The sequence below is a fragment of the Diaphorina citri genome, unplaced genomic scaffold (assembly GCF_000475195.1).
Source record: "Diaphorina citri unplaced genomic scaffold, Diaci psyllid genome assembly version 1.1 scaffold987, whole genome shotgun sequence".
Taxonomy (NCBI): Eukaryota; Metazoa; Arthropoda; class Insecta; order Hemiptera; family Psyllidae; genus Diaphorina; species Diaphorina citri.
In genome coordinates, this window is record NW_007378418.1 from 1 (window position 1) to 11,992 (window position 11,992).

At 37.2% G+C, this 11,992-nt stretch overlaps 1 protein-coding gene across 1 annotated transcript; it reads left to right on the plus strand.

Moving 5' to 3' along the window:
• Positions 1-17: 17 nt before the first annotated feature.
• LOC113469204 lies at positions 18-1,774 on the plus strand. The gene is made up of 4 exons (XM_026826725.1): positions 18-205; positions 471-539; positions 1,103-1,192; positions 1,689-1,774. Exons 1-4 carry the CDS (start codon positions 77-79, stop codon positions 1,761-1,763), a joined length of 363 nt encoding a protein of 120 aa, XP_026682526.1. The 5' UTR covers positions 18-76; the 3' UTR covers positions 1,764-1,774.
• Positions 1,775-11,992: the final 10,218 nt, after the last annotated feature.

Sequence of the window (11,992 nt, forward strand, 5' to 3'; positions counted from 1 at the left end):
CAACCAGATCCATCAGCTCCAGAACCTGTTGTCCGTCATTTCCTGTACCATCCACATCCTGCCCCATCTGTTCCTGATGGGGATTCGCCTCCTGGGTTCCATTGAGGATGACAACTACACCATCATCCAGTTCCTGCTGTCGGGAGGCAGATACATTTTGGCGATCTTCTTGCGGTGTCATTTCGCCAGTATAGTTACCCACGAGGTAGGATTCAGCGTTTTCTCTATCTACATTTTGACGTCACTCACTCTTGTATGTAAAATTGGGCTTCATTGGCAAAGAAATTAAATCTATGCCACCCATTTTGTGTCCCTAAAAGTAATATGCCCACCTGTTTTCCGGATTTTTCACTAAGGGTCAAAATTTTTGTCCAACAATCAAAATGAAATCTCGAGTGTAACAACATAAGTGTATTAAATTCTTTTACTCATCTAAGTACAATATTATTTTTCCTTCTATCACTTTCCAGGCCAACAAGACCAAAATGTACCTGTGCAATTTTCTGATGAAGCATAACGACCCACAATTAACTGAGCAGGTAAGAAACCATCCTAGATTCGGGTATTGGTCATCAGGACAAAAGAAGTTTAATAGATAGCCATTTAAACTGTTATTTTAATAGACATAAATATTAAACCACCCTAATAGAGTATTAGTTAAATGGGTACCTATTCTTCAGATAAAACTGCGCCTTCCCTTGTCAGATGTTACCAATGTTACCAGACCCAAATAACCCAAATTGTTGATAATTTGATGGGTTGTCAGTTTTGTCATGAATTTCCAAGGGACAAATTGTTTCTACTCGAGGGTACACTGTTATTTTAATAGACATAAATATTAAACCACCCTAATAGAGTATTAGTTAAATGGGTACCTATTGTTCACACAAAACTGCGCCTTCCCTTGTCAGATGTTACCAATGTTACCACACCCAAATAACCCAAATTGTTGATAATTTGATGGGTTGTCAGTTTTGTCATGAATTTCCAAGGGACAAATTGTTTCTACTCGAGGGTATTTTAAATCGGATTAAAATAAATCATACCTATTTGGTAGGTATTTTGTAAATAAGGGACTAGTAATACTATAAAATTATTTCAGATCAAAATCATCTTACAACAAATGAGTTCTGGCACCACCAGTTTTCAGCTCTGTGGTCTGGTCAATTTGGACAACAGCTTGTTTTTATCGGTAAGTTATTAGTGGTCGTGTTAGTTTTCAGGAATCATATCATAGATAGTTAGTGAAGTCATATCATAGTTGGTGAAGCCTATAAACCTATCATAGTTAGTGAAGTCGTAAATAAAAGAAATGTAGGTTTGTGATTAGTTGATTACCTAGTTTTCATTTGTCTGGTGTCTCCTCTAGCCCATCTGGTGAGGGACACACTACGGGGTGGACATGCTACGACACAGACACCAAAGTTCTGTCCAACAGGTTTATTGGAACTTCATTAAATTTTGATTTATCTTCTTTTCATTTCAGACAATGCTTGCGCTTGTGGGTTACTTTATTATAAGTTTGTGATTAGTTGATTACCTAGTTTTCATTTGTCTGGTGTCTCCTCTAGCCCATCTGGTGAAGGACACACTACGGGGTGGACATGCTACGACACAGACACCAAAGTTCTGTTCAACAGGTTTATTGGAACTTCATTAAATTTTGATTTATCTTCTTTTCATTTCAGACAATGCTTGCGCTTGTGGGTTACTTTATTATAATCCTACAGTCCTACATGTCTGAGGTTGACAGCGAAAACTAAACATTTATACCTTAGGAGAAAAAAGGGTTGTCTTCAAAGGGCTACGTGTAGATTTACGAGGATAGTGAGATTAATGAGATTAGGTACCCTGGAAGAAAAAGGGTAGGTAGGCTTTTGAATAAGAGAGGTACAGTAAGTAAATAGGAACATAAATAAATAAAATTATGTAGGAACTCGTTTATCAGTGTTTGTAATCAGAAATAAAATAGTTCATAGCTTTGGGACCAAAAAATATGGGGTGCAAAATAATTTGTTATTGAAAAGGGATCAAATTAATCTTTATTCACCAGTAATAACTGTCAAGCCCGGGGACACACTACGGGGTGGACATGCTACGACAAAGACACCAAAGTTCAGTCCAACAGGCTTATTGGAACTTCATTAAATTTTGATTTACCTTCTTTTCATTTCAGACAATGCTTGCGCTTGTGGGTTACTTTATTATAATCCTACAGTCCTACATGTCTGAGGTTGACAGCGAAAACTAAACATTTAAACCTAGGAGAAAAAAGGGTTGTCTTCAAAGGGCTACGTGTAGATTTACGAGGATAGTGAGATTAATGAGATTAGGTACTGGAAGAAAAAGGGTAGGTAGGCTTTTGAATAAGAGAGGTACAGTAAGTAAATAGAAACATAAATAAATAAAATTATGTATGAACTCGTTTATCAGTGTTTGTAATCAGAAATAAAATAGTTCATAGCTATGGGACCAAAAAATATGGGGTGCAAAATAATTTGTTATTGAAAAGGGATCAAATTAATCTTTATTCACCAGTAATAACTGTCCATACCTAGGAGAAAAAAGGGTTGTCTTCAAAGGGTTACGTGTAGATTTACGAGGATAGAGTGAGATTAATGAGATTAGGTACCCTGGAAGAAAAAGGGTAGGTAGGCTTTTGAATAAGAGAGGCACAGTAAGTAAATAGAAACATAAATAAATAAAATTATTTATGAACTCGTTTATCAGTGTTTGTAATCAGAAATAAAATAGTTCATACCTAGCTATGGGACCAAAAAATATGGGGTGCAAAATAATTTGTTATTGAAAAGGGATCAAATTAATCTTTATTCACCAGTAATAACTGTCAAGCCCCTATAATAAAGAAGATTGATCAGACGCGAATATTTCTGTTCTAGGTACCAGTGGCGTAGCTGGACGTATTTATTAATTAATTGAAAGAAAGAAGCGAGTTTAAAGTTTTAGTTCGATGACTTTGGGCGTGAGGTGAGGAGTGCGAAGTCGTTTGTGAAATGGGCTCTCGCGAACGATTTGTTTCGATCAAACATTGCAACTTATTTGGAACAAAATGGAAATTCGTTCATCAAACATTGGACGCGATCGGAACCTTAGGGAGTCCGTAGGGGTTCTTGTTCTGGATGAGTTCTACTTCTACAGTTCATTGACCTATTAGTTTAAAGCAGTGGCGTAGCGTGTATGTATGGCGTGTATGGCGGCCATACAACTCAAAAGTTCACTCTAATGCCCATAAATATTAATGGCATGTACTGTGATGGGACTTGGTAGACCTGTGCATGAGCCCTACAACGCCCTACACTTGAATTTAGACCACGCTACGCCACTGGTTTAAAGTCGTTCGTAATGCAATAGATGCGCTTTTTATGCCTCCAGTTGTGTTTATTTTACACCTTTGTGTTTTGTTTTGACATTTTAACTCGCATGACATTTCAGTTCAAAGGCTGAGAAATAGCCAGGAGTGTCTGACATTTGAGTTGAAAAGTGTAATAAACTTGATAGGCAGTTTTTTTTTCTCGTCATAATATGCTTATGTAGAAAATGTGTGTGTAGGTAGAATGTTTCAAATGGGAAGTATCCCATTTTTATCACGAGTCTGACGTGTCTCTGAAAGTCTGATTTTTTCCGCATGATGAGATAATAAGAAACCAAAGCCAGCCTAGTTAGCTTGGTTTGTAGTACGTCTGCCATGTAATTAAGCGCTAGGCCGTGGATTCGATTCCCGCCAGGAGCGGATTTTATCCTGAACAGTTAATGTTCATTCAGTTCATTCCCGGAACGGCTGGCTTTCTCCTATTCTGTCTTCCTTCTCTCTTCTCTTTAGGGAGTTCGGGACGATAAGACCTTAACAATTACACAGTTCCCTCTATCAAACCTCTTAAAAATAATAATGAACAAACAGGTAGGTTAAGAGTGTTGAGTAAATAGGTATAAGTATAAGTATAGGTTCAAAAACCCAATTAGGTTAGTTATCTACTGTTTACCTGCTCCCACGATCTGACAACTTCTGAGTCCGAATTTCCGATCAATCCGAGTGGGCGGATAACTAACAAATCACACATAGATTCGTGGAAACTATTACAGCCTTAACATGTTGCATTTTTGAGCGGCAATTAACTGACCCTGGGTTTCAACATGGAAAAATTATAGACATAGGTGTGGCAAGCATTGTTACAAATTACAAAACATTACTCATATAGTTAGTTAGTTTAGTCACACAATTACCAATGTGAAATCCATAAAACAAACCATATAATCCAAATATTAAAACTAATATTGTTGTTAATATCGGTGAGTTTCTTTATACTTGCCGTGTCGAGAGGTAAAAAATCTGCAAAACACTTACTCCAATATTAAGACGGTTTAATAACATGCAGGAAAGATATCAATATAAGGCGGAATAATGAACCTATCAACACTTAGGTAAAAACTTGCACTTAATTAAGTAGTCATCTCTTCAGCCAACTTGCATATAAATTAGGTTGTCATCACTCATCTATCAACAAGTATGTCCAGACTCCCTTGGAATTTGCTCCAATATTTTCTATATGGACATCTATCTTCTTTTGAATCATCAGATTTTTATACCGTCGATGTTGGTTAGAACCAAAGTCCAAGTAGTTTCGAATGAAATCTCTGGAAATACTAGAAGAGGCTTTTCTCACTTTAGGCCCAATAGTTTCACAAATTAGGAAATCACTAAAAGAGAGCATCAAGCCCAATACATGTAGTTTCGAAAAAACACAAATTAGAAAATCTTTCACGTGGCGTTTCAAGATGTAAGATATGCAGCGTTGGTTTGAATATTGTTTATAAACTTGTCACCTATCATGATCAAAGTAAACCTGGAGAGGTTGAAACACATCTCGAGAAAATAATCCCCGAGCGTCAAATGTGAGAAAGTAATGTTTGAAAGTATTATCATAATGTGGAGCTAAAGAACATGAATATTGAAACTATGATAATGCCCACACATAGCATGACTTGAATATTATACGCCTTAATTAAATTTAAATCTCATCTTGGAAATGGTGATGTATGCTGATTTTATGGGCCGAAATCCCAAAGCCAAATACACTCGTAATCTCACAAATATATTGAACAAATCTACTTCTAATCTCGTATGGAATTTTCGGCGCTCTACTCTCCGAACTTTGTGATCTCGGTGACTCATCAGTTGAAATTCCTCCGAATCGAATTTGAGATTTGATCTCTCTATTGACTTGACATTTCTGGGAGATTATGGCATTCCTCGATACGAAGAAGAACCTTGGTTTAATACTAACTTGAATGAAATTCCTCCAAATCGAATTTGAGATTTGATCTCTCTATTGACTTGACATTTCTGGGAGATTATGGCATTCCTCGATCCGCAGAAGAACCTTGGTTTAATACTAACTTGAAAACCAAAGAGAAGAGAAGGATGAAGGAATCAGGTTGGAATATAGAGAGAGAAAGAGAGCCACCTTTAAAGTTAAAACCAATTTCTACTATTGTGGTTCCTTTATTAACAACCTGTATCACGATTCACGCCATATAGATATGGGACCAACACACTGTATACACTTCTCATTGCACTTACCCCATTACCTTTACACACAAAACCTTTTTTCTTTCCGCCGAAAAAAAACCTAAACCCATCTTCACAAAACAAGAGCGGAAAAAGTGGAAAAACACATAAAAATAATTAAGCCGATAAAAAAAAAAGAAGACAGTACCTTGATACCGGGTGACGGGACAAAACCAGCACAAATAGTTTAGGAATTTTCTTATTAAAATGTGTAGCAGTGCGGTTAGGTTGAAGAGTCTAGCATTAGTTTCTGGATAACTTGCACTTCTATTACTTCTTGTCTTCGTCCATGTAGAACCATTTCCCTTGCGAGCTCAGTACGACTGAGGACTGAGTTAGTCCTGATTACAAGTTAGTACGACTGAGTTAGTACTGATGAATAATCTTCATAATCGGGTGACTGCGATTTTGAAGAATTTTTATGGGGTTATAACATAATAATACTCTTCTGAGGCATTCACTGCCACTCACCTTTCTTTCTGGCCAAAGTTCAGATTCCTCCACCCTACGCGTTAATGTGTATCCAACTCTGTGCACATAGCATTGTATATTCTTTGTTTGGAACTGTAATAGATTGTTGGAGTGTTGTTGTGGTGTCGGGATCTCTGTGTTCGCTGCTATATGATCAAGAATTCCTCTGAGAATGCTGCATAGGGTTGAGAGTGTGTGGTGTGGAATGGGTGGTGTTGTTTCAAGGTGGTAGGAGAGCTTTTGACTGATGGGGAAGATCTCATTTTCCACTCTCACCCTTTTCCATCTCAACCCTTTTTTTTCCTCCCTTCCCTTGCATTGTGTTTTGTTTTCTTTGTGTAGTGTTTGTTGCTTTTGTTGTGCTTGTGTATTAGTTCGCTAATACGGTTCTCTCCTCCCTTCCCTTGCATTGTGTTTTGTTTTCTTTGTGTAGTGTTTGTTGCTTTTGTTTTGCTTGTGTATTAGTTCGCTAATACGGTTCTCTATCTCTCCGCCGATGATATTGTTTTACACTGTCATATTATTGTTTCGTCCAGGGATTAATGTTATTTGCAATTATACTATCGGATTTCATGCCCGGGACGAGTTCTTTTGTGTGGTCTACGGTTTCTCGGCCTTGGAGATATTGATACGGTGTTTCCATCCAGGTTTTGTTGGTTCGAGTTGCGTTTTTACTTTCAATGAGGTCTGCGTTGTTAACAATAGTCCGTACTCTTTGTTTCCTTGTGTTGAAAGCGAGCATTGAAAGCAGATTTAATTAACTCAGAATCATAAGCATGTCCATTATCATTAACCCATTTGTCAGTCCGCTATGAGGCAAAGGTCTCTTCAAGGATTTCCAATATTTTCTTTCTATGCTCTATCTTCAACTTCATTGAAGTTTGTGCATTGAAAAATCTAAATTTTCGACTTCACGGTTTTGGTTTTTTTTTTTTTATCCAAAATATTTATCGTCTCTATTAGGTAGCAATTTATTGATACTATTCCTCAGGACTAATTGAAATTCTGGAGTGAATGGAGTTTTTATTTATTTCCCCCTTAGTTTCTGCTTATGTTTGGATTAGTTTGGAGTTTTCCTTATGTACCTCTCTCATCAATAATCTCCTCAAAACTCTTCGCATAGTTGAAAGCGAGCATTGAAAGCAGATTTAATTAACTCAGAATCATAAGCATGCCCATTATCATTAACCCATTTGTCAGTCCGCTATGAGGTAAAGGTCTCTTCAAGGATTTCCAATATTTTCTTTCTATGCTCCATCTTCAACTTCACTGAAGTTTGTGCATTGAAAAATCTAAATTTTCGACTTCACGGTTTTAGTTTTTTTATCCAAAATATTTATCGTCTCTATTAGGTAGCAATTTATTGATACTATTCCTCAGGACTAATTTTGGAGTGCATGGAGTTTTTATTTATTTTCCCCTTAGTTTCTGCTTATGTTTGGATTAGTTTGGAGTTTTCCTTATGTACCTCTCTCATCAATAATCTCCTCAAAACTCTTCGCATCGTTACAACTTGTTTTACCAGTGTGAACACCTAGGTGCACTCCTCACTTGTATACGGGGTGCCCCCATCGAGTTCAAAGGTGCACCCCTCCTTAGTATACAGGGTAGTGGTGGTTCGGCAACAATGCCACTTCGTCTTTAATCGCTTGGAAACAAAGTTTTACAAATTTTACAAGATCGAAGATCCTTTGAGGAACAAAAAATATTGGATTTTAACCATCTCTTTTACTACCCTCCCCTTCTTTTTTCGAGTGTTTCACCGCCATTTTTACTTATTAGCAATGAAACAACAGCTCTATTAAAATCAGAAATTGTGGTCTGTATCGTAGAATGTCCGATTGCCCATCCGGTAGTATTCGTATATCCTTCATTAGAGGGGCAAGAAGGCCTTTCTTTCTTCCATTTTTTCCAAACCCACCTATGTATTTTCTTAACAGTAAGAAACGTTTGAACCACCCTGTATTTATATTTAGTTTTAATTATGTTTAGAGTCACGATCGCGTGTTGCAGCCTCATCATTGCTGGAGTTACAACTTGTTTTACCAGTGTGAACACCTAGGTGCACTCCTCACTTGCATACTGGGTGCCCCCATCGAGTTCAAAGATGCACCCCTCCCTAGTATACAGGGTAGTGGTGGTTCAGCAACAATGCCACTTCGTCTTTAATCGCTTGGAAACAAAGTTTTACAAATTTTACAAGACCGAAGATCCTTTGAGGAAGAAAAAATATTGGATTTTAACCACCTCTTTTACTGTCCTGTTTCCCCCTCCCCTCCTTCTTTTTTCGAGTGTTTCACTGCCATTTTTATTTATTAGCAATGAAACAACAGCTCCATTAGAATCAGAAATTGTGGTCTGTATCGTAGAATGTGCGATTGCCCATCCGGTAGTATTCGTATATCCTTCACTAGAGGGGCAAGAAGCCCTTTCTTATTAAATATGTTTATATTAGACATCCTAGGTTATAAAGTTATGAAATAGGTAACTACAAAACTTATTACCTTGGATGGATACACGGAACGTGTATCCATTGTATCATATAAAGGTAATAAGTTGTAGTTACCTATTTCATAACTAAGCCCTTTCTTTCTTCTATTTTTTCCATGCATTCCAAACCCACCTATGTATTTTCTTAACAGAATCTGGATAGATACCTGACATACCGTGTGGCCAGTTAAGAAACGTTTGAACCACCCTGTATTTATATTTAGTTTTAATTATGTTTAGAGTCACGATCGCGTGTTGCAGCCTCATCATTGCTGGCTTCTTCTCTTTATGGTGTACATTATTGACCATTATTGTTTTTACATGCATTTTAACATTGTTGTTGTCTTCTTACCTACAAACATACTTTTATATTTCTTTTGTACTTGTGCGGTGAACTTTTTTTTAGCTTTGAATTTATGCTTTGATATTTTTCTTTATCGTTCTTTTCTTCTTGTATATGATTTTTTCTACCTCTCTCTGTTCATATCATTTGAAAAATATTAATCAGTACCAAGACATGAATAGTGGTTTTAAGTCTAGAATATCTTCATTAGGAAGTACGCTGAACGCTGTTAGTAAATTAATAGTGCCTGTTGATTGGAAGATATGACATTAGAATCGCGTCTAATGTTCATTGCACTCACATTGACTGCTGGCTGAGGTAAAATTATGTTCTTCTCAGTCCAGGAAGATTTCAAGCTACATACCTCTGTATCTTGACTGGAGTCTAATGAAGCTATTATCGTACAAATGATGCAATGGCATCCCGAACTAATAGTCTAGTCTTGTGTATTAGATGTTGGTGTTAATCCGACGTGTTGCTGGTTCAAATTCTAAATTCACTAACTTTTTTATTGAATCCAGGTTGAATTCCTAACAAACACCAAAATAACCCAAGGTCTAATTTCCTGGAGTTGAGAGTTTTCCAGTGAATAAACAACACATCCATCCCTTGCTTCTAGATACGGATATAGACGGGAAAGTTTTCTCCCAAGTTGCGTAAATTGGTGTAAAAGAGGTCTATTGGAAATGGAATAGCGAGGAAGGGTTGGGAGTCTCATTTGCGACATAGGATGACAGTTGAGGGCTGCATGATTGATGACGTTTCGTGATGGGGTCGGGTGAGGGTGTAGATGTAAATGGGTTACAAGTGCATCCAAGTGAAACTTGAGCTTTCATTTTGGATTCCCCCCAAGATTCTTCGGGTTTGAAAGTTCGGGGACGGGATCTCAATTTCCATTACATTTCCTGAGTATAAGGAACATCCCATCTCTTGTGTGTAAGCCTAGCTGGGAATGTTGTACAATATTTCATGTTTCCTATGACGATGACGGGAATGTATAAGATGGAAATGTGTTTCCGGTATATCCTCAACTTTCGAATGAAATTGACTTGGATCTGAGGAAAGCTCAGTGTCGTTGAATATTCAGAAAAGAAGAAGACGCACAAAACAACCCACATAAAAGGAGTCAACAGTCGTAAAAAAAAAGTGCAGCCAAAAAACTCCCTCGGAAGGAAAAAAAAGTTCGGGAGAAGAGGGAAGAAAAACAGGCAAAAGGGAAGAGACTACAAGAAGTTTTACAAATGAGGAGGCTGGAGGGATTTCTGCCAGGGGGGCTGATTTATTGCCCCGGGAAAGGGAAGAGAGGGGAGGGATTATAAATCACCCCTACAATGTCCCCCTCAGTGTTGAACTAGGTCAGGGATTTTTTCTCTCACCCGCCGCTTGTACGGGAGCCTTGGCAATGCTGTGACTATTATGGGAATTTGAAAAATCAATGGGAACGCATCAGGAAGATGCGTATTGCATCTCAAATTATAAAAAAAATATGCATATAATGTAGGTACGTCATAATTATATCTAGGAGTTCTATTTAAAATTTTATTCAGTTCAGTAGGAAAACATTATTGAAGGATTGGGACTCTAATATCCATATTGAAACCTTTGTCTATTGTCCGCTTGATCTACTGGAGGACTTTTTTGAAACCCGCCGCTTGTACGGGAGCCTTGGCATTGCTGTGACTATTATGGGAATTTGAAAAATCAATGGGAACGCATCCAGGAAGATGCGTCTTGCATCTCAAATTATAAAATATGCATATAATGTAGGTACGTCATATAGATCTAGGAATTCTATTTAAAATTTTATTTGATGAAATTTTATTCAGTTCAGTCGGAAAACATTATTGAAGGATTGGGACTCTAATATCCATATTGAAACCTTTGTCTATTGTCCGCTTGATCTACTGGAGGACTTTTTTGACTAGTACAACCTCCAGTTCAGGCACCTCCATGCTTCTTCAAATATAAAGGTTAGGACTTTAGGAGTTTCCTTCCATATTCAGTTCAGTAGGAAAACATTATTGAAGGATTGGGACTCTAATATCCATATTGAAACCTTTGTCTCTTGTCCGCTTGATCTACTGGACTTTTTTGACTAGTACAACCTCCAGTTCAGGCACCTCCATGCTTCTTCAAATATAAAGTAGTAGGACTTTAGGAGTTTCCTTCCACCCACAGTGTAACCAAGGTCCTCTATTGACCTTTCAAGGAAGTTACGGGCCGAAATCCCAAAGCCAAATACACTCGTAATCTCACAAATATACTGAACAAATCTACTTCTAATCTCGTATGGAATTTTCGGCGCTCTACTCTCCGAACTTTGTGATCTTCCATGACTCATCAGATGAAATTCCTCCAAATCGAATTCAGATTTGATCTCTCTATTGACTTGACATTTCTGGGAGATTATGGCATTCCTCGATACGAAGAAGAACCTTGGTTTAATATCTACTAACTATTGAAACTATCTGCAAAAGACTACTGGAACCTTTCATAAACTCGGAAGGAGCACGACCTTTGTGCCAAATATCTCTGACAACACTAATGTGAAAGGTAGCCTATAGAATTATTAAAAAAACAACAAATTGACAAGAAACACACAACAACCATTGCAACCATACTTATGAGCATGTATAACCAGAACCAGACAACCATTTATTCCTAGCCCAGGTAATAAATTAAAGCTATAATCAGTATCGACAGTACATTAATTCTTAGGCAGAATTCAATATGAAAATCAGTTGAATGGGATGGGACAAGGGATACATAATTAAATCCTAATAATCAATGATTCAATTTCAAGTGGAGTTGATTGGAATAAGAAGTTGGGGTCATAAATAAAAAGTAAAAAATCCAAGAGAACACTCAAGTAAGTTGGTTGAAAAATTCAACTTGATTACAAACAGGCTATTACATATTCACAAATTAGGGGGGCATAGTAGGGCCATGGCTCACCGCTGAATGTGATAATATTTACTTTAATGAGTTAGAGTACACCCATTATATTTCAGCTTTTTTATATACATATATTTCTGAAAGTCCTATTTTTTGTTTGATCTTATGGTAAGAAAAATACAATTTATTACAATCTCTATGTGCTT